A 24,031-nucleotide genomic window follows, 5' to 3' on the forward strand; every position below is an offset into this window, starting at 1 on the left:
GGCTACAGAAAAAAAGTTCTTCCTATGATCTAGTGAATGAATTAAAACTTTTCTCTACTGCTTGTTTTCCAATGTGAGACCTGGTCCTTGTTCTGTAGTTTTAAGTATATTTCTGAGGTTTGGGAAGAGGGAGGCTGGGGACTGTTGCCAAAAAAGGATTTGGCATTGGAGTTGAAGGTATTTGAAGGTGCTCTGGTAGTAGTTACCTAGGGCTGGATTTGTATAGCTCTTGGCTCTGATTGTTTGTTTGATGTTTCTCTTGCAGTGGCTAGTTGGACTGATTCGACAAACTCTTCACAGCCTGATGACACTCTGAATCCTGAAACGCCAAATCGAAATATCCTGAGCCCTATCACCCCAAAGCTTAACATCACTGATCGCTGCTACTGTGTCATTGGTTCTACCCCCAGATCAACTCAGGAGAGGAGGAAAGGAAGATCCCATCGGAGCAAAATCTCAAAATCTGACATTGGAACTCCCTGTAACTTCCAGTGAGATTCTCAAACACACTATCTTAACTTAGAGGTGCTGGTCTTGGACTGGGGTGGGCAATGTTAAAAATAACACAATAATAGGTTATAGGCCAACAGGTTTATTTGGAAGCAGTAGCTTTTGAAGTGCTGTTTCATCAAATTGGAGCATAACTACCTGATGAAGGAGCAGCGCTCTGAAAGCTAGTGCTTCCAAATAAACCTGTTAGACTATAACCTGGTGTTGTGATTTTTAACTATCTCAACAGATGGAGTGGGGGAGGGAATTTAGGGGGAGGGGGTTTAACAATGTGTTTAAAGTCTGAGGGAAGGTGGTCTGCAGGAGGTGGGGTAGTGCTGGTTCTGATGGATTGGTGCTCATGAAATGAGTCATGGGTGAGGGAGGAGATACGGGGTGGGTGTTTAGAGCTGAAGATGTGGTGGCTGTAAGGTGCGAATCAGTGGGGAGTTGTTGACTTTGAGTGTGTTGCTTTTAGCTAAGTTTGAGGGGGTGAGACTGTCATAGAGACAGCACAGAAACAGACCTTTTGGTCCAAGCTGAACATAATTGAATTTATTGTCACGTGTACTGAGGCACAGTGAAAAGCTTTGTCTTGTGAGCAATACAGGCAGATCACTTATTTACATATCTAATCTACTTAGATAAGTAAACAGCAGCAAAAACAAAAACTCAGGTATCGGCTAATAAGAATTTGAGTCCATTCAGTATTCTAATAAAATTGTAAAGTAGAAACTGTTACGAAACCGGCTGGTGCGTGTGTTCAGGCTTCTGTACCTTCTCCCTGATGGTCGAGGTTGTTGAAAAATATTGCCAGGGTGGGATGGATCTTTGAGAAGGCTGGTGGCCTTTCCTTGACAATGGGTCTTGTAGATGGATTCTATAGATGGGAGGTTGACCTTTGTGATTGTCTGGGCCAAGTTCACCACTCTCTACAACTGTCTCTGATCTTGAATGGTACAGTTGCCATAGCAGGTAGTGATAAATCCAGACAGCATGTTGTTGATGACTCACTTATAAAAGTTGGCAAGGGTATTCACCATCATGCCAAATTTCCTCAGCTGCCTGAGGTAGAGACATTGTTGGACCTTTTGTAACCAATGCATCCACATGAGTCCAAGAATGCTTGTTACGGATGACCACTCCCAGGAGCTTGACACACTCCACTCTCTGGTGTTAATGTGTTGGGGGGGCATGAATAATATCCTGCTGAAAGTCAATAATGAGTTCCTTGGTTTTGCTGGTATTGAGTGAGGTTGTTCTCAGTGCACCATTTTTCCACGGCTTCCACCTCCCATCTGTAGTCTGTTTCATCGTCATCTGAGAATCGACTGACTATGGTGGTGTCATCAGGGTACTTGTAAATGGCATTAGTCTGGTATTTGACAAGGTGGTCATGGGTATACAGTAAGTACAGTAGGAGGCTGTGTATATAACCCTAGGGGGCCTCCAGTGTTGAGTCAGTGACGATGAAATATTGTCCCCAACCTTCACTGATTGTGGCCTGTGGGTTAAGAAACTGAGGATCCATTTGCAGAGAGTGGGGCTTAGTCAGAGATCACTAAGTTTAGTAATCCGTCTTGCGGGATAATAGTGTTGACTACAGTTCAGCCTTCAATGAGTAGGATTCTTGCATAGCTGTTTCTTGGTGTCAAGATGTTCTAGGCAGGAGTGAAGGGCAAGTGATATGGCATCTGATGTAGCTCTGTTGGTCAAATAGGCAAATTGGAGTGGGTCAAGAGTGTTGGGGAGGTTGGAGTTGATGAATGCCATGACTGCCTTCATGACCACTGAAGTTAGGGCCACTGGGTAGCAGTCGTTGAGACATGCAGCTTAAGCCGCCTTAGGCACAGGGATGATGTTGGCCCTCTAGAAACCAGCAGGGACAGTGGCCTGCTGCAGGGAGAGATTGAAGATGTCAGAGAAGACCTCTGCCAGTTGATCTGTGCATGCTGAGTGCACAGCCTGGTTCTATCTGGTCCCATCGCTTTCCTTGGATTCGCACAAAGGAAAACTGATCTGATCTCTGATGCAGTGACTGTTGGGATAAGTTCATCAGGACTTAGAGTGATAGATGTACAGCATGGAAACAGACCCTTTGGTCCAACCTGTCCAAGCCAACCAGATATCTCAACCCAATCTAGTCCCACCTGCCAGCACCCGGCCCATATATCTCCAAACCCTTCATATTCATATACCCATCCAAATGCCTCTTAAATGTTGCAATTGTACTAGCCTCCTCCACATCCTCTGGCAGCTCATTCCATATCCGTAACACCCTCTGTGGAAAAAGTTGCCCCTTGGGTCTCTTTTATATCATCCCCCCCCCCCCCCCCCCCCCACCCCCAAAACCTATATCTTCTAGCTCTGGACTCCCTGACCCCAGGGAAAAGACTTTGCCTATTTACCCTATCCATAAGTGTTGCCTCTCAGCTGAAATTCTGCTCAAAGCGAGCATAGAGGGCATTGAAATCCTCTGGGAGGGATATGTCATCGTCTGTTATCTTGCACTGTCTCTAGTTGCTAACTGCTATCTTGCAAGCTAAACTAGTCCCACCTGTCTGCTCCTGGCCCATATGCCTCCTAACCTTTCCTATTCATGTACCTGTCCAAATGTATTTTAATTGTTATAAGTGTACCTGCATCCATCACTTCCTCAGGATATTCATTCCATACTTGAACCACTTTATAAAATAAACAAGCCTTTGTCTTTGTTGAATGTGGCTATGGTATCAGTGGGATTGTTTTGTTGTAGAAGTGGGTGATGGATAGGATGAATGAGAGATTGGAGAACACTTTCAGAACAGAAGAATCTGGATGACTTGGCACATGAATCTTGTGTAGTCAGCAGGTGCAACATGTAATTAGGAAGACAAATGGAAAGTTGTCTTGTGTATTGAAAAGAGAATGAATATATAAGGCGGGGAGGGGAGAAGAATTTCCTGCTAAGGGAGAAACTACAGTTAGAGCCCATATCCAAATGAGACATCACCCATTTAAGATGGACAATTTTTGAGTGAATTATCTCCAGAAACCAGTAGAAATGGGTTATTAAAATAGAAGGCAAAGGTGAGGACTGCAGATGCTGAAAACCAGAGTTTACATCAGTGGTGCTGGAAAAGCACAGCAGGTCAGGCAGCATCAGAGGAGCAGGAAAATTGATGTTTCAGGCAAACGCCCTTCTCCAGGAATAGAGCCTCTATTCCTGATGAAGGGCTTTTGCCTGAAACGTCGATTTTCCTGCTCCTCTGCTGCCTGACCTGCTGTGCTTTTCCAGCACCACTCATTAAAATATAATCCAGGTTGGTTTGATTTTTTTATTGACAAGGAAGTAGACAGTTATGGGGCAGGTAGAAGTGTGCAGTTGAAACCACGATCATATCCGCTGTGATCTAGAAGACTCAAGGGGCAGAATGGCTGTCTTCTCCTCTGTTCTTGTCTGATGGGGAGTATTGGTGGATGAGGGTGGGGGGTAGTGGTGGGTGATTAAGCTGCTGGGGTTTAGGGTTGCAGGTTGATCATGTTTCCACTGCTGATGAATTTATTTCTGCCCCTCTTCAGGCATGTTGGCCATGTGGCTTGGAACCCTGAAACTGGACTTGATGTAAGTGCAGAATCTCTCCTTGAAATTGGTGCCATTCTGGGATGTGGGAGATTTAGGAAGTGGAGCAGCCATGGGAGGGGACAGTCTGGCTGGGAATGACTGCAGGCAGGGGATGTGGTGTGGGATGGAAGTGTTTTTTTTACTGGGTTTGAGGGGGAGAAGTGGCTGGAAGGAAGGTGTAGAGATAAGGTGGAGGGAAGGATTTGGTGGTGGGAGTGGGGAATATTGGGTGGGGGGATTTGGGATGGAGTGGGAGAGGCTGGATAGGGTTGGTGGTGTGTGGGAGTTGGGATGGAGTGGGTGGGGGGATTTTGGGATTGACTGAGGTGGGGGATGCTGGGGATGGACCAGGAGAAGTTGGTTGACCACTATTGCCTTCATGTGAAGGTGTCTGGTCCAGGTTTGGAGGTGTTCCGAGAGGTGGGAATAAGTGACGCCCATCTGGAGGGTGATGAAACCCCAAGGCGGAAACTCACTGTTCCAAGGGACAAAGGAATTCCTCCTGTGAGGGATGAAACAAAACAAAAAGGTACTGGACTTGGTTTGGGGAGGGAGAGGGGATTGGATTAGCATCAGGTTGGAAGTGGAGTGGGGGTGGCGGAGGAATGACCGGGCTTCAGCAGGGTTTATAGTAAGGTAACTCCTAATTGACCTTGCTTAATTGCTGTTGACTTGGCTGCCCACCAAACTTGCTGACATTGTAGATTTATAATCAAACATCATGGAAACAGACCCTTTGGTCCAACTAGTCCATGCTCACCATAATCCCAATTTAAACTAGTCCCACCTGCCAGCATTTGGCCCATATTTCTCCTAACCTTTCCTATTCACACTTGTTCAATTGTCTTTTAAATTTTGGAACTGTACCTATGTCGCTCATTCCACATTAAACCAACCTCTGGAAAATGTAGTCCCTTTAAATCTTTCTCCTCATGTTAAAAATCTGCCCCCTTGTTTTAAAGTCCCCCCCACCCATGGAAAAGACCGCTTTCCAATTCAATAATATCCTTCCTATCCAGAAAATGGTTTCCCATGAACTCTAAAAATGGGATGTCAGAGTCCTCTTCCACCAACCACAAACCCAATGTAACTGACAGCATGGGGGCTCTGTGAATATGATGGTCTCCCCTCCAGGTCTTGAGGCTGGAAACAACTGGGTGGATTTTTGGCAAATTTGAGTGAGTGTTATGGGTGGAAGGTGAGTGAAAGTGGACAGTTGTAGATGGTGGGTTTGTAAGAGGCAGCACACTGACTTTTTTTTTCTCTCTCATCCCTCAGCAGATCCTTCACAACCTATTTTCAGAGCCGGCTGTATGCTGATCCCTCCTGGGGATGGAACAGATCCTCTTACCCTTCCTGCTCAAACAAGAGGCCAACAAGCCTGCACTACATCTAGGGAACTCAGTCCCTCTCAACAGCAGCCTGGAGCTCCTGTTGAACTCCATCGGGATGTTGGAGGCTCGTCTCCTTCACCCCTAGCATTAACCTTCACCTACTCCTTCTGTGCCCCAGTTGCCCCACCCCCTCCACCTCCTGTATTTCACTGTGCTGCCTCACTCCCTTTCTCTCCACCTCCATCAAACAATCCTCTGCCTGAAGACAACATACAGAGCTCTCTCCTAAATCCAATGGAAACAGGGCAGTCTCAGGGAGCTGTCAATGATTGGAGCCTGCTGCTGAATCAGATACGACAAGGATGTGTTTTAAAGCCGGTAAGTCCAGGAATGAAGAGTCTGCCAAATCTAGATATTTTTCACTCATGGGTTCTGTTGGCTGGGCCAGCATTTATTGCCTAGTTACTCCTTGAAGGTGGGGATGAGCTGCTGCCTTGAACTGCTGCAGTCCATGTGGGTGTAGTAGACCCAAAAGGTCCTTGGGGAGGGAATTCCAGGATTTTGATCCAGCAACACTGAAGGAGTGGCGATATATTTCCAAGTCAGGATGGTGAGTGGCTTGAAGGGGAACTTATAGTGGGTGGTGTTCCCATGTATCTGTTGCCCTTGTCCTTCTAGATGGAAGTGGTTGTGGGCTTGGAAGGTACTGTGAGGATATTTGAATTTCTGCATTCTATCTTGTAGATAGCAGCAGTGTACTAAATGTCAGTGGTTGAGGAAGTGGATTGTTTTCTCTTGTTTGGTGTCAAGCTTCTTGTGTTGGGGCTGCACTCATCCAGGCAAGTGAGGAATATGCCATCATATTGACCTAATTTGTTCCTTGTAGATGGTGGACAGGCTTTGGGGAGGTAAGTGAGTAACTCTATGCTGAATTTGCTGCCAATGATTGGACTTGATATTGATGAGACTTTTTCTGGGATTCTCATTCAAAGATCAGAAGAAAGGAGAAGTGTAATAAGTTTTGTAGTGGTGAACAGAAGAGCTTTATTGCCACTTGCCCAGAGGCTTCCTGCTCCCTTACTGTGAACTGCTTGAGCTATAGACCCAACAGCAGAAAGTACTGGGAGTAGCAGAAAGTACTGGTGTATCCCAGCTCATTCCATGTAATTACCAATAAATAAAGGTGTACAAAGGCAGTTGGCTCCAATGAACTGGGGAAGCTAGGTGAAATGGTGCATAGCAGAAATTTCATACTTGCAACAAAAATGGCTCCCATTGACTATAACCTAGTAGGATGCTCTACTTGTAATGAAAGTATGACAAATTGAAAGGAAAGTACTATAGGCCGGTGAGTCTCAATTCTGTTGTAGGCAAAGTCTTAGAGAGAATTGTAAGGGATAGGATTTATGAACATCTGGATAGGAATAATGTGATCAAGGATAGTCAGCATGGTTTTGTGAAGGGCAGGTCGTGCCTCACAAACCTTATTGAATTCTTTGAGAAGGTGACTAAGGAGGTAGACGAGGGTAAAGTGGTAGATGTGGTGTATATGGATTTTAGTAAAGGCGTTTGATAAGGTTCCCCATGGTAGACTACTTCAAGAAATACGGAGGTATGGCATTGAGGGTGAGTTGGAGGTTTGGATTAGGAATTGGCTGGCTGGAAGAAGATAGAGGGTAGTAGTTGATGGTAAAGGTTCATCTTGGAGTGCCGTTACTAGCGGTGTTCCACAAGGATCTGTTTTGGGACCATTGCTGTTTGTCATTTTAAATGACCTGGAGGAGGGGCTAGAAGGTTGGATGAGCAAGTTTGCGGATGATACGAAGGTCGGAGGAGTTGTTGACAGTGAGGAAGGATGTGGCAGGATACAGCGGGATATAGATAAGCTGCAGAACTGGGCAGAAAGGTGGCAAATGGAGTTCAATGTAGCTAAGTGTGAGGTGATTCACTTTGGTAAGAGTAACAAAAAGATGGGGTACTGGGCTAATGGTCGGATACTTGGTAGTGTGGATGAGCAGAGGGATCTTGGTGTCCATGTACACAGATCTTTGAAAGTTGCCACCCAGGTAAATAGTGTGGTGAAGAAGGCATATGGCGTACTGGCTTTTATTGGTAGAGGAATTGAGTTCCGGAGGCCTGAGATCATGTTGCAGTTGTATAAGACTCTGGTGCGGCCGCATCTGGAGTATTGTGTGGAGTTTTGGTCGCCATACTATAGGAAGGATGTGGAGGCACTGGAACGGGTGCAGAGGAGGTTTACCAGGATGTTGCCTGGTATGGTAGGAAGATTGTATGAGGAAAGGCTGAGGCACTTGGGGTTGTTTTCATTGGAGAAAAGAAGGTTTAGGGGTGACTTGATAGGTGTACAAGATGATTAGGGGTTTAGATAGGGTCAACCATGAACCTTTTTCCACGTATGGAGTCAGCTATTACAAGGGGGCATAGCTTTAAATTAAGGGGTGGTAGGTATAGGACAGATGTTAGGGGTAGATTCTTTACTCAGCGAGTCGTGAGTTCATGGAATGCCCTGCCAGTAGCAGTGGTGGACTCTCCCTCTTTATTGGCATTTAAACGGGCATTGGATAGGCATATGGAGGATAGTGGGCTAGTGTAGGTTAGGTGGGCTTGGATCGGCGCAACATCGAGGGCCAAAGGGCCTGTACTGTGCTGTATTCTTCTACGTTCTATGTACAATGTTGCAAAGATTTCTCCAGAAGAGAAACCAGTGAAAGAATGATTTTAAAAATCAAGGAGTAAACCAGCATGTGTACAATCTGACAAGTGTTTCTCAAGTGTATTGAGGAAGTGTAGCTGAAGTATGCATTCACTTCTGGAATTTGTTTCATAATTTATTTTCCAATAGGATTCCTTAAGACTTGAAAATTCAAATGGAAGCAAAAGCAAGTGACAGGGTAGTTGCTGAAAGAATATTTTCTGTTCCAGGACGACTTGTGTAGGAAGCATGTTTTAAACCTAAGATGCTCCATTCACAGTTGAGATTTTTTTTCCTGAAGCTTAATATTTGTGAAGGTGCTGGTGTTGGACTGGGGTGGACAAAGATAAAAATCACAACCAGGTTTAGTCCAACAAACCTGTTGGACTATAACCTGATGTTGAGATTTTTAACTTAGTTAATATTTGGAGTTTTTTTTTCCAAGAAAAATGGGGGTCATTGTCCAACTCAGTTTTGAATATATGGAGTTTTGATCTACAGAACAGCTGAAGTTACTGGGAATAAGACCGCATTGATGCTGAAGACTGAAAATATTTAAAGGTATCAGTTACTGGGATTTGGGAAGCAGGCAGAGCCGCAGGAGTAGTTTGGGGATTGAGATGTGAGGGAGCAAAGACAGGAGTCAACTATCTAACGTGTTTAAGAGTTTCAGAGGAAGATCCTGGAGTAGTCCTCTCCTGTAATACAGTGTAAAACCTTCTGTTGGAGTTGAACTTGGGATAAATATTCACTTTCTTAACCACCTCCAAACCCAGTCTATCACCTGCCTGATTTTAATTACAGATGGAAATGTGTTGCTGGAAAAGCACAGCAGGTCAGGCAGCATCTAGGGAACAGGAGAATCGACGTTTCGGGCATTAGCCCTTCTTCAGGAATCACAATGGATTCCTGAATCACATTGTGGATTTTAATTACACTTGATCATTTGTCAATAATTCAATGCTATGTAGAAACAGAATTAATAAGTTCAAACTGAGTTGGTGAATTTTGAATTGACTTTACTATTATATGTACTGTGATAGTGAAAAGTGTAGTTTTGTGCTATCCACATGAATCCATACCATACACCAGTACATCTGAGTAATGGAGCAAAATATAGTGTGCAGAGAAAGATAAACTCTAATGAGGTCTGTTTAAAAAGTCTAAGTGGGGCAGAAGCTAGTTTTGAATCTGTTGATATGTTTTCAAACTTCTACCTTCTGTCCAATGAAAGAGTATAACTGGGGTGAGGGGTCTTGATTATCTTAGCTGCTTTCCTGAAGCAGCAGGGAGCATAAATGGAGTCAATGGAAGGTAGGCAGGTTTTCCTGAGGGACTGGGCGGTGTTCACAACTCTTCATAACTTGTCTTGGGCAGAGCAGTTGCTATACCAAGCTGTGATGTATCCAGAATGCTTTCTGTAGCACATCTATACAAATTGGTAAGTGTCATTGTGGACATGACAAAGGAAGTAAAGCACTTGTGTAATGTCAATGTGGGTGGACCAGGATAGATTGGTGATAATTACTCCAGGATCTTGACATTTTTGACCATCTACACCCCTCTCAATTGATACATGAGTCTGTCCTTCATTCCACTTCTGGAAGTCAATGACCAGCTCCTTCATTTTGCTGACATTGAAGGAGAGCTCATCTTTACACCATGCCACAAAGCTCTCCCTTTCCTCTACTGTCTCTTCATTGTGTTTAAGATCTGACCCATTATGGTGATATCTTCAGCAAATTTCTAAATTGAGCTAGAGCAGAATTTGGCCAGTCATGTGTATAAGAGTATAGTATGGAGTGGAGTATGCAACCTTGTGGAGCACTGATTCGGAGATGCTGGTGTTGGACTGGGGTGTACAAAGTTTAAAAATCACAACACCAGGTTATAGTCCAACAGGTTTAATTGGAAGCACACTAGCTTTCGGAGCGACGCTCCTTCATCAGGTGATTGTGGAGGGCTCGATCTTAACACAGAATTTATAGCAAAAATTTGCAGTGTGATGTAACTGAAATTATACATTGAAGAATTGATTGTCTGTTAAGCCTTTCATCTGTTAGAATACAGTGATAGTTTCACTTCTTTCATGTGTAAATCACAAACCCTTTTTTTAAAGTTGCATTCTCGGGTTAGCTGTTAACAATGGTGATAGCTAGACAATATGTTGAAGGCGTTAGCCCCCTGTGTTCTATGTCTATGACCTGATGTTTAGATTGATTCCAATCTAAAAAGTGAGATCAGTTTTACATAAATTCATGCAGTTTTTGAGCTTAGAGTTCGACATGAATGTATGTGGTTTTTGAGCAAAGTGCAATGTAACTCTGAAAGTACCAAAAAAATTCACCCCACAAAATGTGTGCGCGTGTGCGTGGTGCAATGGTGATCACCTGTAATGTGACATGAACCCAAGGTCCCGTATAAGATAGACAATGTTGGCTGAGTCACATGAGTACCAGCCATATACACGGTGGGAGGTGTTCCCACACGTAATAGTGGTATCTATGTCCACAATCTGACACGTTTTGCAGCGTCCACGGTAGACGCTGCAAAACGTGTCAGATTGTGGACATAGATACCACTATTACGTGTGGGAACACCTCCCACCGTGTATATGGCTGGTACTCATGTGACTCAGCCAACATTGTCTATCTTATACGTTGCAGGCAGGGATGCCCAGGGGCATGGTACATTGGGGAAACCGAGCAAGGCTACGACAACGGATGAATGGGCACCACACAACAATCAACAGACAGGAGGGTTCCCTCCCAGTTGGGGAACACTTCAGTGGTCCAGGACATTCAGCCTCGGACCTTCGGGTGACCATCCTCCAAGGTGGATTTCGGGACAGGCAGCAGAGGAAAGTGGCTGAGCAGAGGCTGATAGCTAAGTTCGGTACCCATAGGGAGGGCCTCAACCGGGACCTTGGGTTCATGTCACATTACAGGTGATCACCATTGCACTACACACAGATATTCCTACACACACACACACTCTCTCATACACACGGACACAGATACAGACGTGCACACAGACACCCACACACACCCTTATAGGCACTCACTGCACTCACTGCACTCACTGCACTCACTGCACTCACTGCACTCACTGCACTCACTGCACTCACTGCACTCACTGCACTCACTGCACTCACTGCACTCACTGCACTCACTGCACTCACTGCACTCACTGCACTCACTGCACTCACTGCACTCACTGCACTCACTGCACTCACTGCACTCACTGCACTCACTGCCACACCCCATACCGACAAAGACCCACATGCACACATATATTTTGTGGTGAATTTTTTTGGTACTTTCAGAGTGACTTTGCTCAAAAACCGCATGCATTCATGTAGAACTCTGAGCTCAAACTGCATGAATTTATGTAAAACTCTGTTATCTCACTTTTTAGATTGGAATCAACCTAAACATCAGGTCATAGACAGAGAACACAGGGGGCTAACACCTTCAACATATTGTCTAGCTATCACCATTGTTAACAGCTAACCTGAGAATGCAACTTTTTTATAAAAAAAAAGGGTTTTGTGATTCACACATGAAAGAAGTGAAACTATCACTGTATTCTAACAGATGAAAGGCTTAACAGACAATCAATTTTTCAATGTATAATTACATCACACTGCAAATTTTTGCTATAAATTCTGTTACAATCACCTGATGAAGGAGCGTCGCTCCAAAAGCTAGTGCGTTGCCAATTAAACCTGTTGGACTATAACCTGGTGTTGTGATTTTTAACTTTGTGGAGCACTGGTGTTGATTATTGTGGAGGTGGTGTTGCAAATCCTTACTGATTGTGGTCTATGGATCAAAGTAGGGGATCTATTGTAGAGTGGGGAGGTGCTAGGTCTGAGTTTGGAAATTAGTTTGTTTGGAATTATGGTGTTGAAGACCAGGCCAAAGTTAATCAAAAGGCATCTGATGTAGGTGTCCTTGTTATCCAGATGTTTCAGGGATGTATAGGGCCAATGAGATAATCTGTCATGAAGCTATTGTGACCGGTGAATTGTAGTGGATCAAAGCATTCTCGGAGGTTTGAGTTGGTGTACATGATTAACCTCAAACCACTCCATAATGACAAAATTGAGGCAGATGTCAGGTGGTAGTCAGAGGCATGAGGCCTGATTTTTCTTTGCAATGGGATGATAGTGGTCAGGAAGCAGGTGGGAACCTCTGGACAGAGGAAGGAGAGGTTAGAGATGTCTGAATACTTCTGCCAGAATTTGGTCTGCACAGAATTTGATCTGATAACTATTCAATGTAGGAATGATGAAACAATCTGAACTTGAACTATCTTCCAGGTAACTGACTGTGTGGATCCCAAACCCATCCCTGCTGCTGAGCCTGATGGGATTGCCAGCGCCCTTATGAAAGTCTTGCAGAAGAGAAATCGTGTAATTCATTCTTCAAGTGAGCCACAATTTCTCAATGTTCACTCTGTGCTGCTCACAGCTACAGCCCTCCTCCAAAACTGTTAAACATTAGGGAAACTTAACATTTCAGACAATTTTATTTGCTCCAACACTTCATCCTACCAACTATAGGTTGTTCCCAGGAAGTAGTATAATGGGTTTATAGGAGCTGTGATAGTGAGCACCATCAAAACTGCATTCCCTGTTTGGAGCAGCAATGTTGAATATTGAACTTCCATTGAGGTCTGATTAAAAGTCAATGCATTCAGTTTTAATGGACTTTCTGCATGTGGTATTTTTTTTTACTCTCCCTTTCAGGAGAATTGAAGGAAATGGTAATATTCTTGGGATAGGCAACATCTTTTTTTTTTGTACTATGCAGTAACCTAGAACCAGAGTACAGCTAGCAAGAGAACTTGTCTACCTTGGGATGCCAACAAAGGTTTGGTTTGGGGGCATGGTGGGGTTGAGAAGAGCAGTAAAGGAGTATTGATGCCAGGGATAGGGAACAAATTCTTGCTGCTAAATGCCCTGGAGAAGATGGTGGTGAGTTGTTGCAGAGTTCCTGAAGTGTAGGGGCACAGTACTATTCAGGAAAGTCAAGATTTTTGACCCAGTGACACTGAAGGAAGAGTGATATAACTTTCAATGGTGTAAAATATTATCTGCATCAAGAAGGAAAAGAACCAGACAGTGAGGTTGGAAGGGATGTGTTTTGGGGAAGGTGCATAGTAGATGGAAACTTGATATTGTTTTTTTCCAGATGATTTTGAAGATGATGACGATGATGATGAATGGGATGATTAAATTCTTCACCTTCAAGTTGAGATCATTTTGGAATCAGCACCATCCTAGAAATGTCATCATTTCTTAATCGGTCCAGTTTTATTTGCGGGTTTTATGCATTTCCTAGTGGTTGTTTTGTTTCATATTTCTAATAAACCTCTTGATCTGCCCTATGCTAAGGCTGAAGAACATGTTTGAACAGGATATATTCAAAAGTTGAGGGGTGGTTTTTTAAAAACAAGAAATTTCTCATCTGAATTGTGAAACTTTAATCTGTCACTGAACATCCTTATAGCAAATTGTGCTCACTTGGAGCACTCCTCTATACTTAATCAAACACTGTATTGGGCTTGTCTTGGAGACATTTCTGGATTTTTGAACTGTATCGTGTGACCTTGCATGCACTTTAAGTTCCTACTCTTAAGACCAGGAACAAATTATTCTGTTTGTTTGAATGTATTTTTTGTAAATAAAGTCCTTATGAATCTGAACTGACCAGCTGACTGTTATCTGTAGCCAATAATAAGCCAGTGTACAAAGCTACATACCGGTGGGAATGGATTCTACTAGACTAGCCCTCCTTGCCTTGTTTATGGATAGTGAGCTTTGCATTTCTGAATCTCCATCACTTGAAAGAGATTTGTTTGGATTCATGGGGAAGAGAATGACCTCTAGTATTAATGCTAGATTATTAATCCAGAGAAAGTGAGGACTGGATGCTGGAGATTGAGTCAAAAAGTATGGTGTGAGAAAAGCACAGCAGGTCAGGTGGCATCTGAGGAGCAGGAGAGTCAATGATTTGGCCCAATGAAGAGCTTATTCCCGCCTCAGGCGACTGTGTGGAGTTTGCACGTTCTCCCCGTGTCTGCATGGGTTTCCTCCGGGTGCTCCGGTTTCCTCCCACCATCCAAAGATGTGCAGGTCAGGTGAATTGGCCATGCTAAATTGCCCGTAGTGTTAGGTAAGGGGTAAATGTAGGGGTATGGGTGGGTTGCGCTTCGGCAGGTCGGTGTGGACTTGTTGGGCCGAAGGGCCTGTTTCCACACTGTAAAGTAATCTAATCTAATCTAATCTTATGCCTGAAATGTTGATGCTGCCTGACCTGCTGTAACTTTCCAGTGTCACACTTTTTGACTATCGATCCAGGTAATGTTCTAACATTCTAATGTTCAGTCATCAGACTCTTAATTCCAGATTTTTACTAATTTTAAAATGTCATCTGCGATGGTCTGATTTGAATCCAGGTCCCCAGAACATTTGATGTAGAGATCTGGATGACTAGTCCAGTGACCACCACTACAGCACAACTAAAGTTTTAAAATCCTTAATTAAGAGTATTTGGTGTTGACAAACATCAGTGATTTTAATGCCTATTCCCCAACACAAAGTTCACTTGGAGAATTTTCATGTGCTCTAGCTGATTAGACTTGGATAAGACTGAAACTTCTGGAGAAACATCGCAGGTTCAACATAATCTGTGCAGAAAAACATTATTTGGAGATGCCAGTGTCGAACTGGGGTGTACAATGTTTAAAAAAAATCACAACACCAGGTTATGTTCCAACAGGTTTGTTTGGAAGCACTAGCTCCTTCATCAGGTCATCAACCACCTGATGAAGGAGCAGCACTCTGAAAGCTAGTGCTTTCAAATAAACCTGTTGGACTATAACCCTGGTTTTGTGATTTTTTTTTTCTGTTTGCAGAAAACAGCTCATTTTTAGAGTCCAGTATTTCTTCAATTGTTAAGGCTATTTCTCTGGATCCTACCACAGCTGCTGAATATCTCCAGCATTTTGTTCTTGTCTTGCATAGCAATGATTTGGTTTATTTCATGGGACTGGGCTGTTTATCAGCCCTGCTTTTTACTCTTAATTATCCAAATTCTACTACTTGTCCAGACTAGTATTGACTTAATAGGGTGAAAAGCCTTTTGCCCTCAAACTTACCTCAGTGTGCCTGAAGAGGTTCTCTAATAACTATTTTTGTCTAACCTGTTCAGGTATGTTATTGTACACTGAAGCAGGTGGGACCTGGACCAAGGGTAGGATGCTACCTTTGCACCACAACAGGGTCCCCACAAACTGAACTTAAGTAATTCACTAAGTGGCTTCACATTGACTAAACTGTTAATTAAAATATTTGCATAATTCAGAATTGAGGATTTCTACAGGTGAAACCCTTCAGCATGAGGGTTTGCAGGATACTTTTTGGTGATTAGCTATAGAGAAAGGTTAGTTACCATCTTAATCATAAGGTTACATATCTGGTAACTTTTAAAGTTTGAAAATAAAAATCTAATGGGTAAAAGTTTTAGACAACTTTTGGTTTGGTATTTGGCATTTTACAGGGTGCATGCTGCTGGATTTAGATTGGGACATTGTGTATAGGTTTCTGATCAGTTAGTAGTTTTGGGTGTATGTTTCTAGACACTGGGTGGGGGGCCATATTAGAGGCTGGAGGACGCATTTGGTAATGGTCTTGGTTATGGAGGCTAGATCAGAATGTTGATTATTCGAGTAAACCTTACCGAGTGCTAAGCTGTGTACGATGGGTCTGGATTGGAGCCTGTGGTGACAAAGATGACTGTGATTGCATAGATATGTTTCCACATTTGGATCCACCTTTTAGCTGAAGGTTCTAATTCGACGCAGTTTTTCAGCTTCATTTTTACTACTGCTAGGAAGGATGGAAGTGAGAATTAATGAACTTTAGTTCCGAATGTGCAAATTTACAAAGTGTAAACAGACCTGCTCCCGGTCTGAGAGAACCGAGATGTTGCACTGAGATAGATTTGAGGCAGAATGAAGCCTGGACAGGGTGGACTATACAAAACCAGAGGTTGGGCTCTGGCGAGAGGGAGCCGGGCTGGATCCTCAGGAAGCGGGCAGAGGGGTTAATGGACATGGGGCAGAGTGGGGTATTGCCGGGTTGGCTGGGATGGTCTGGGGCGGGACAAGGGGCGGGGCGGGTTCCCGCTGCCGTCACTTGTTTTCCGCCGCTCGGCACCGCCCGGGCTCGGGGAGTCGGAGCTGCCGTCACGGCCCCAGGTAAGAGGCTGGGACCCAGGCTTCGGGGGTGGGGGCAAGCTCCCACCCCGTGAGCAGGAGCAAGGGGTGGGGAGGGGGGAGAGAGAGTGTCCACGATCGGGGAGACTCCAGTGAACCGACCCCAAGAACACACCGGCTCTCCCCAGCCCCCAACACACACACAGTCACTGGGGTAAGGGTCTCAGACACACACACACACACAGTCACTGGGGTAAGGGTCTCAGACACACACACAGTCACTGGGGTAAGGGTCTCAGACACACACACAGTCACTGGGGTAAGGGTCTCAGACACACACACACACACAGTCACTGGGGTAAGGGTCTCAGACACACACACAGTCACTGGGGTAAGGGTCTCAGACACACACACAGTCACTGGGGTAAGGGTCTCAGACACACACACACAGTCACTGGGGTAAGGGTCTCAGACACACACACACACACAGTCACTGGGGTAAGGGTCTCAGACACACACACACAAACAGTCACTGGGGTAAGGGTCTCAGACACACACACACAGTCACTGGGGTAAGGGTCTCAGACACACACACACAAACAGTCACTGGGGTAAGGGTCTCAGACACACACACACAGTCACTGGGGTAAGGGTCTCAGACACACACACACAGTCACTGGGGTAAGGGTCTCAGACACACACACACACAGTCACTGGGGTAAGGGTCTCAGACACACACACACACAGTCACTGGGGTAAGGGTCTCAGACACACACACACACAGTCACTGGGGTAAGGGTCTCAGACACACACACAGTCACTGGGGTAAGGGTCTCAGACACACACACAGTCACTGGGGTAAGGGTCTCAGACACGCACGCACACACACACACACACACACAGACACTGGGGTAAGGGTCTCAGACACGCACGCACACACACACACACACACACAGACACTGGGGTAAGGGTCTCAGACACGCACGCACACACACACACACACACACAGACACTGGGGTAAGGGTCTCAGACACGCACGCACACACACACACACACACACAGACACTGGGGTAAGGGTCTCAGACACACACACACACACAGACACTGGGGTAAGGGTCTCAGACACACACACACACACACACTCACTGGGGTAAGGGTCTCAGACACACAGTCTCTGGGGTAAGGGTCTCAGACACACACACACACACACACACACACACACTCTCACTGGGGTAAGGGTCTCATACAGACACACTCACTCACTGGGGTAAGGGTCTCAGACACACACACTCTCTCACTGGGGTAAGGGTCTCAGACACACACACACAGTCACTGGGGTAAGGGTCTCAGACCAACACACACTCTCTCACTGGGGTAAGGGTCTCAGACACACACAGTCACAGGGGTAAGGATCTCAGACAGTCACAGGGGTAAGGGTCTCAGACACACACACACACTCTCACTGGTGTAAGGGTCTCAGACACACACACACACACTCTCTCACTGAGGTAAGGGTCTCAGACACACACACACACTCTCTCTCACTGCGGTAAGGGTCTCAGACACACACACACACTCTCTCACTGAGGTAAAGGTCTCAGACACACACACAGTCACTGCGGTAAGGGTCTCAGACACACACACACACACACACACACACACACACACACAGTCACAGGGGTAAGCGTCTCAGACAGACACACGCACTCTCACTGGAGTAAGGGTCTCAGACACACACGCACTCTCTCACTGGGCTAAGGGCCTCAGACAGACACACACTCTCTCACTGGGCTAAGGGTCTCAGACACACACACACACACTCTCACTGGGGTAAGGGTCTCAGACACACACACTCTCACTGGGGTAAGGGTCTCACACACACACTCTCACTAGGGTAAGGGTCTCAGACACACACTCACTGGGGTAAGGGTCTCAGACAGACACACACTCTCTCACTGGGCTAAGGGTCTCAGACACACACACACACACTCTCACTGGGGTAAGGGTCTCAGACACACACACTCTCACTGGGGTAAGGGTCTCACACACACACTCTCACTAGGGTAAGGGTCTCAGACACACACTCACTGGGGTAAGGGTCTCAGACACACACACACTCTCTCACTGGGGTAAGGGTCTCAGACACACACTCTGTGGGGTAAGGGTCTCAGACACACACATGCACATACACTCTCACTGGGGTAAGGGTCTCAGACACACTCACTGGTAAAGGTCTCTCTCACACACAAACACACACTGACTCTCATTGGGGTAAGGGTCTCATACAGACACACTCTCTCACTGGGGTAAGGGTCTCAGACACACACACACTCTCACTGTGGTAAGGGTCTCAGACACACACACTCTCTCACTGAGGTGAGGGTCTCAAACACACACACAGTCACTGGGGTAAGGGTCTCAGACCGACACACACTCTCTCACTGGGGTAAGGGTCTCAGACACACACACAGTCACAGGGGTGAGGATCTCAGACAGACACACTCTCTCACTGGGGTAAGGGTCTCAGATACACACACTCTCTCGGTGGGGTAAGGGTCTCAGACACACACACACACACACACACACACACACTCACTGAGGTAAGGGTCTCAGACGCACACACACACAGTCACTGGGGTAAGGGTCTCAGACACACACACATTCTCTCACTGAGGTAAGGGTCTCAGACACACACACAGTCACTGCGGTAACGGTCTCAGACACACACACACACACACACACACAGTCACAGGGGTAAGCGTCTCAGACAGACACACACACTCTCTCACTGGGGTAAGGGTCTCAGACACACACGCACTCTCTCACTGGACTAAGGGCCTCAGACAGACACACACACTCTCACTGGGGTAAGGGTCTCAGACACACACACTCTCACTGGGTAAGGGTCTCAGACACACACTCTCACTGGGGTAAGGGTCTCAGACACACACACACTCTCACTGGGGTAAGGGTCTCAGACACACACTCTGTGGGGTAAGGGTCTCAGACACACACGCACACAGACTCTCACTGGGGTAAGGGTCTCAGACACACACTTTCACTGGGGTAAGGGTCTCAGACACACTCACTGTGGTAAGGGTCTCTCTCACACACAAACACACTGACTCTCATTGGGGTAAGGGTCTCAGACACACACTCACACTCTTTCTCTCTCTCTCACTGGGGTAAGGGTCACACACACGCACACTCTCTCTCTCTGGGGTAAGGGTGTCTCACACGCACTGACTCTCACTGGGGTAAGGGTCTCAGACACACATACACTCTATCTCTCTCTCTCTCTCTCTTGCTCTCTCACTGGGTTAAGGGTCTCTCTCACACAGATTCACTGGGATAAGGGTCTCACACACACTGACTCTCACTGGGGTAAGGGTCACACGCGCTCACACGTGCACACACACTCACTGGGTTAAAAATCACACAACACCAGGTTATAGTCCAACAGGTTTAATTGGAAGCACTGGCTTTTGGAGCGCTGCTCCTTCATCAGGTGGACTCTCACCCACACAGTGACTCACTGGGCTAAGGGTCTCACGCACACTGACTCTCACTGGGATAAGGGTCTCTCTCTCACACACACACAGACTCCCTGGGTTAAGGGTCTCTCACACAGCCACTGACTCTTGCTGGGGCAAGGGACTCGCACAGACTCTCTCTGGGGTAAGGGAGACACATACAGACTCTCACTGGGGTAAGGGACTCACACAGACTCTCACTGGGGTAAGGGAGACACACACACACTCTCACTGGGGTAAGGGAGACACACGCACGCACTAACTAACTCTCACTGGGATAAGTGTCTCACGCACACAGGCACTGACTCTCATTGGGATAAGGGTCACCATATAGGCACTGACTCTCACTGGGGTAAGGGTCTCTCTCTCTCACACACCAATCTCACTGGGATAAGCGTCTCTCACACAGGCACTGACTCTCATTGGATAAGGGTCACACATACAGGCACTGATTCTCACTGGGATAGAGGTCACACACACAGGCACTGACTCTCACTGGGGTAAGGGACTGTCAGACACACACACTCATTGGGGTAAGGGACACAAACTGACTCTCACTGGATACGGGTCTCTCTCACACACACTCTGAGGTAAGGGTCTTTCTCTCGCACGCACGTGTGCACACTGACTCACTGGCGTATGGGCCTGGGCCCCACCCCCACCCCCACCCCCACCCCCACCCTCACCCTCACCCCCACCCCCCGATTCTCAGGGGTACCAGTCCTATTTGTATTCACTCTCACTGGGATACAGTTTAGATTGGTTTTGGCTGCAAGGTCTTGTTTTCTTGGGATTGTCTTCTGTGAGAGTTCAGCATATGTCAGTGATCTGTCTGAGGGCAGTGAATGTCAGACCTCGGTTTGTTTTCAACTGAAGAACTAGAATAAGTTGTGGTTGTTCAGTGACTAATTTTAATACTGCAGTAACTTTTCAGTGGTTCTGCTGATTATGAATTTTGTCAAATAGAAACAAAAAGTGCTGGCGACACATTTCTGGCTGCATCTTTGGTGAAGGAAAATTGGGTATATTTGAGTTTGATGTTACTCTTCTTTACAACACTTTTAATGCAGTTCTGAAGAAGTAATTGGATTCATCGTTAACGCTGTTTCTTTCAGTGCTGAGGTCCTCCAACATTTTGTTTTTATTTCAGACTTCCAACATCTGCTGTATTCCACTTTTGTTTGAATTGTCTCAGTCTATGTTTATGTAAATCGATTTGTGACATGGTCATCCAATTATGAGTCTGTTTGGGATGTCCTTTGAGTTTCATGGAAGTGAATTGGAAGTTGTTCAATTGATTGGAAGCAGCATGTTTCCAACAGGGAGCCTCAGCATGTTTTTATTCATCCAGGGGACATTGGTGTTGCTGGCAGGCTGCCCTGTAGGTGCTAGTGAGCTGCTGCCTTGAACCACTGCCGTTCGTTAGGTGCAAGGGGACCCACAATGCCCTTAGGGAAAACTTCCGGGATTTTGATCCAGCAATTGTGAAGGAACGGCAATATATTTCCGAGTCAGGATGGTGAGTGGCTTGACAGGGAACTTGAATATGATGCTGTTCCCATCTGCTGCCTTTGTCCTTCTAGTTGGAAGTGGTCGTGGGTTTGGAAGCTGCACTCTGAGGATCTTTGGTGCATTTCTGCAGTGTATCTTGTAGATAGTACACACTGCTGCTACTGGGTGTCAATAGTGAAGGGAGTCGATGCTTGTGGATATGATGCCACTCAAATTGGCTGCTTTGCCCTGGGTGATGTCAAGCTTCTTGAGTGTTGTTTGAGCTGCACTCATCCAGACAAGTGGGGAGTGTTCCATCACACCTCTGGCTTGTGTCTTGTAGATGGTGGACAGGCTTTTGACAGTCTGGAGGTGAGTTACTTCCTGCAGGATTCTGACCTGCTCTGCAGCTACTGTGTTTTTGTGGGTAGTCTAGTTGAGTTTGTGGTCAATTGTCACCACCACCTACCCCCCACCCGAAGTTTGTTGATAATGGGGGGGAGGATTCAGTCATGCTAATGCCATTAGTGTCAATAAGAGATGTTTTAATGCTCACATGTAGATGATGTGAGCATTAAATCACTTGTGTGATTTGAATATTAGTTGCTATTTAACTGAAGCATGAATGTTGATGTTGGGTGACTGCTCACCTAGGGTCTTATTCAGTGGTGGAGAAGACTCAAGCAGGCAAATGACCTTCTCCTGTTGCTGGGTGTGTACATTAAACTGATTTGTCTTTGGGACAGATTTGATTGTCAGCTGGGTCCTATCATGTGGTCAGTTTTGAACCTTAAAGAAAATTTTATTTGTCAAAAAATACCATGAGCAAATTTTGTTAGAACTCAATACCCACCCTACAACAGGTGGCTTATACCAGTGCAAGTTAAACCGCCAGGAACTGTTTTGAGCTGAGTCACTCTAGAGATTTGAGTGTTTGCAAACAGTGGGATTTGCTGTTGTAATTTGTTTTTGATGTTTCTGGTCCCTCTGAGTATGTTCATTACTGTTCTGAAGCTGCCTGATTATTGGGGAGATTTCAGGCTCATCCTCATCAGTTGGCTTTTGTTGTCCTGGTATTACTGACCTTTTACAACCTCCTATGTTTGGTAAAATGGGTCAAAAGGCTTCTGTGTGGTTCTGGCAACATAAAATGTCCACAGCAATTGCTACAACAGGAGCGCAAATAACTTTTGATCTGTTTCTTTTTAATCCTTATGGTTTCTGTGTTTAATGACAGTGAAAATGTATTGGAGAACTGAGAATTCACTTGGATGCGTCAGTCCATTTGATCTGTTAAGAAAGTAAAAAATGCTTATATCTTTCAACAAAGCCATGGTTAACATTGTTAAAAATCACACAACACCACGTTATAGTCCAACAGGTTTAATTGGAAGCACACTAGCTTTCGGAGCGACGCTCCTTCATCAGGTGATTGTGGAGGGCTCGATCGTAACACAGAATTTATAACAAAAATTTGCAGTGTGATGTAACTGAAATTATACATTGAAGAATTGATTGTCTGTTAAGCCTTTCATCTGTTAGAATACAGTGATAGTTTCACTTCTTTCATGTGTAAATCACAAAACCCTTTTTTTTCAAGTTGCATTCTCGGGTTAGCAGTTAACAATGGTGATAGCTAGACAATATGTTGAAGGTGTTAGCCCCCTGTGTTCTCTGTCTATGACCTGATGTTTAGGTTGATTCCAATCTAAAAAGTGAGATAACAGAGTTTTACATAAATTCATGCAGTTTTTGAGCTCAGAGTTCGACATGAATCTATGTGGTTTTTGAGCAAAGTGCAATGTAACTCTGAAAGTACCAAAAAAATTCACCACACACAATATATATGTGTGCATGTGTGTCTTTGTCTGTCTGTGTGTGTGTCTGTCTGGGGTGGGGGTTGTGAGTGTGAGAAAGTGTGTGTGTGTGTGTGCAGTGAGTGCAGAGTGTCTTAAGTCTGTGAAGACCCACATGCATACATATATATTGTGTGTGGTGAATTTTTTTGGTACTTTCAGAGTTACATTGCACTTTGCTCAAAAACCACATAGATTCATGTCGAACTCTGAGCTCAAAAACTGCATGAATTTATGTAAAACTCTGTTATTTCGCTTTTTAGATTGGAATCAACCTAAACATCAGGTCATAGACAGAGAACACAGGGGGCTAACACCTTCAACATATTGTCTAGCTATCACCATTGTTAACAGCTAACCCGAGAATGCAACTTTAAAAAAAAGGGTTTTGTGATTTACACATGAAAGAAGTGAAACTATCACTGTATTCTAACAGATGAAAGACTTAACAGACAATCAATTCTTCAATGTATAATTTCAGTTACATCACACTGCAAATTTTTGCTGTAAATTCTGTGTTACGATCGAGCCCTCCACAATTACCTGATGAAGGAGCGTCGCTCCGAAAGCTAGTGTGCTTCCAATTAAACCTGTTGGACTATAACCTGGTGTTGCGTGATTTTTAACTTTGTACACCCCAATCCAACGCCGGCATCTCCGAATCATGGTTAACATTGTATGTCATATTTATCTCAAAGAATAATACAGATGCTGGGAATCTGAAATAAAAACAAAATGCAGGAATTGCAGAGGATCAGACAGCTTCTGTAAGAGAAATGAAGAAT

General features: G+C 45.2%; 2 protein-coding genes across 2 annotated transcripts in view; both read left to right on the top strand.

Moving 5' to 3' along the window:
• The first annotated feature begins 276 nt into the window (after positions 1 to 276).
• Positions 277 to 13,852, top strand: LOC122560992 (uncharacterized). Its single transcript, XM_087993967.1, has 5 exons — positions 277 to 491; positions 4,051 to 4,093; positions 4,481 to 4,622; positions 5,372 to 5,805; positions 12,465 to 13,852. Exons 4-5 carry the CDS (start codon positions 5,407 to 5,409, stop codon positions 12,639 to 12,641), a joined length of 576 nt encoding a protein of 191 aa, XP_087850093.1. The 5' UTR covers positions 277 to 491; positions 4,051 to 4,093; positions 4,481 to 4,622; positions 5,372 to 5,406; the 3' UTR covers positions 12,642 to 13,852.
• A 2,528-nt stretch (positions 13,853 to 16,380) lies between these two features.
• The window catches only part of LOC122561370 (6-phosphofructo-2-kinase/fructose-2,6-bisphosphatase 4-like), a 178,037-nt gene continuing 170,386 nt past the window's right edge, over positions 16,381 to 24,031 (top strand). The window contains exon 1 of the mRNA XM_043713128.2: positions 16,381 to 16,408. The gene's annotated coding sequence lies outside the window, so the exon portion shown is untranslated. The remainder of the gene's footprint in view (positions 16,409 to 24,031) is intronic.

Source organism: Chiloscyllium plagiosum, unplaced genomic scaffold (genome assembly GCF_037043375.1).
Source record: "Chiloscyllium plagiosum isolate Xiang-an unplaced genomic scaffold, Cpla_swu_hap1 HiC_scaffold_14, whole genome shotgun sequence".
Classification (NCBI taxonomy): Eukaryota; Metazoa; Chordata; class Chondrichthyes; order Orectolobiformes; family Hemiscylliidae; genus Chiloscyllium; species Chiloscyllium plagiosum.